The 1,587-nt window shown below is 63.7% G+C and overlaps 2 protein-coding genes across 2 annotated transcripts in view; both read left to right on the top strand.

Moving 5' to 3' along the window:
• Nucleotides 1-459, top strand: part of LOC104285848 (G protein-coupled receptor kinase 6-like) — a gene marked incomplete at its 5' end in the record, with an annotated part of 6,116 nt that extends 5,657 nt beyond the window's left edge. Inside the window, one exon of the mRNA XM_009884351.1 lies at nucleotides 341-459. Within this exon, the coding sequence (XP_009882653.1) occupies nucleotides 341-459 (119 nt within the window). The remainder of the gene's footprint in view (nucleotides 1-340) is intronic.
• Nucleotides 460-579: 120 nt separating this feature from the next.
• Nucleotides 580-1,587, top strand: part of STAR (steroidogenic acute regulatory protein) — a 3,875-nt gene continuing 2,867 nt past the window's right edge. The window contains exon 1 of the mRNA XM_009884352.1: nucleotides 580-629. Coding sequence (XP_009882654.1) covers nucleotides 580-629 — 50 coding nt within the window. The remainder of the gene's footprint in view (nucleotides 630-1,587) is intronic.

Raw genomic sequence — 1,587 nt, forward strand, 5'->3', positions numbered from 1 at the left:
TTTAGCTTTAAATTTTTTATAAATATTGATTTTTTTTTAATTAGATAACAGCGGTCCCGGCCGCATCGCAGCCGGGGGGTCTCCCTGCCGCCCCGGTGCTGCATCCCCTGGTCGGGCTGCTCCGGCTGCCGCCCCGGTGCTGCATCCCCTGGTCGGGCTGCTCCGGCTGCATCCCCCAGGGGGACTGGGGGCGATGCACCTCATCGGAGGGCGTCACCCGCTCTCCCCGGGCATCCCTCGGTGCTCACCGTGCCTTTGGCACGAGCTGCGGGGTTGGGAGCTCCCGGCAGCGGCTCAGGGATTCCAAACCCTCCTGATTTTTCCTCCCCGCCACGTGCAGGTGTGCGGGGACCGGGTGGACGAAGGAAGGCCAGCAGGGGGGAGAGCTGCGGCGGCGCCCCGGGAAGCACGCCTGCATGGGGCTGCCGCACCGCTCGGCAAGCAGGGATTTCCCGGTAAACGTTCGGGAAGGGGATGGTGCAGCTTCTGGCTTCCTCCTGGTCCCACCAGCGCCTCCATCTAACTGCGCATCACCGACATGGATGCGAGGGGTCTCTGCGTATGTGGTGGAGAAGGGCGATGGAGAAGAGCCGTCCCGGGGAGCAGCAGGGACCGTTCCCGGATGGCAGGTAGGACCCAAATCGTCTCTCGGGGGCTGGGGGCACCCCGGGGCTGAGACGCCGGCGCAGCGAGCGGCTGACCTCCCCCTCGGCCAAGTTGTTGCAACAGCGGGGAGGAAGGTCAGGTCCCCCGCAGGAGGGTGCCGGGGCTGACGTCAAAGGAAGCAGCTGGTGATTCACGGGTTCTTGGGAGCGCGGGGCTCCGGGGCCGTAACTCATCCCAGAAATGGCATTTCATCCTTGAGTGTTATCGCTGCTCTGCCGTCGCCCACCGCTCCTGGCCCCGTGCAGATAAACCCGCCTGTGGGGGAGCGACGGGGGCTGCCCCCCGCTCCCAGCCCCGGGTTCAGTGGCTTAATACACTTAATATTCAGCGTTCTGTAGGCTGCGAGGCTGCGTTAGCGCCGGGCTCTGTGGCGTGGAGGGGAGGACTACGCATCCTCCAAAGCACTCGTGTCCGTGCGATGTGTGTGAAGCATCCATGGTGCTGCCCTGCCGTGCGTGGCCGTTCCCGGTGCCACGCATGGATTTGAAGGTGCCGGGGGGTCCCACTCTGCGGGGTTTGGTGACTGGGGCTGCCAGCGCGGCCAGGGGTCTGCAGTGGTGTCTGGTCCTGGCGGGGGGACACACACAGGCTGTCCGGGTTCTTCTGTCTGAGGTTGGACTGAGCCTGGTTCTGCTTGTTCTGGGATGGTTGTGCTGTGAAGTGGTGTTATCCATCATTATTTGTTATCTGTTATTATCCGTTGTTATCCGCCTTTATCCGTTGTTACCTGTCATAGTTGATTGTTATCCCTTGTTATCCACGGCTGATGAGCCGTGCGGGGGCAGCCGTGCCGTGGCCCCCAGGTTTGCCCCCGGCACGGGGATCGCCTGCAAAGCATCCTACGAGCCGAGCGGGGATGCTGCGCCTCCTGGCCCAGCCTCATCCCATCCCCAGGGACATGCCCGATACCTGGTAGTGGGG

The sequence above is a fragment of the Charadrius vociferus genome, unplaced genomic scaffold (assembly GCF_000708025.1).
Source record: "Charadrius vociferus isolate BGI_N301 unplaced genomic scaffold, ASM70802v2 scaffold1044, whole genome shotgun sequence".
In the NCBI taxonomy this organism is placed as follows: Eukaryota; Metazoa; Chordata; class Aves; order Charadriiformes; family Charadriidae; genus Charadrius; species Charadrius vociferus.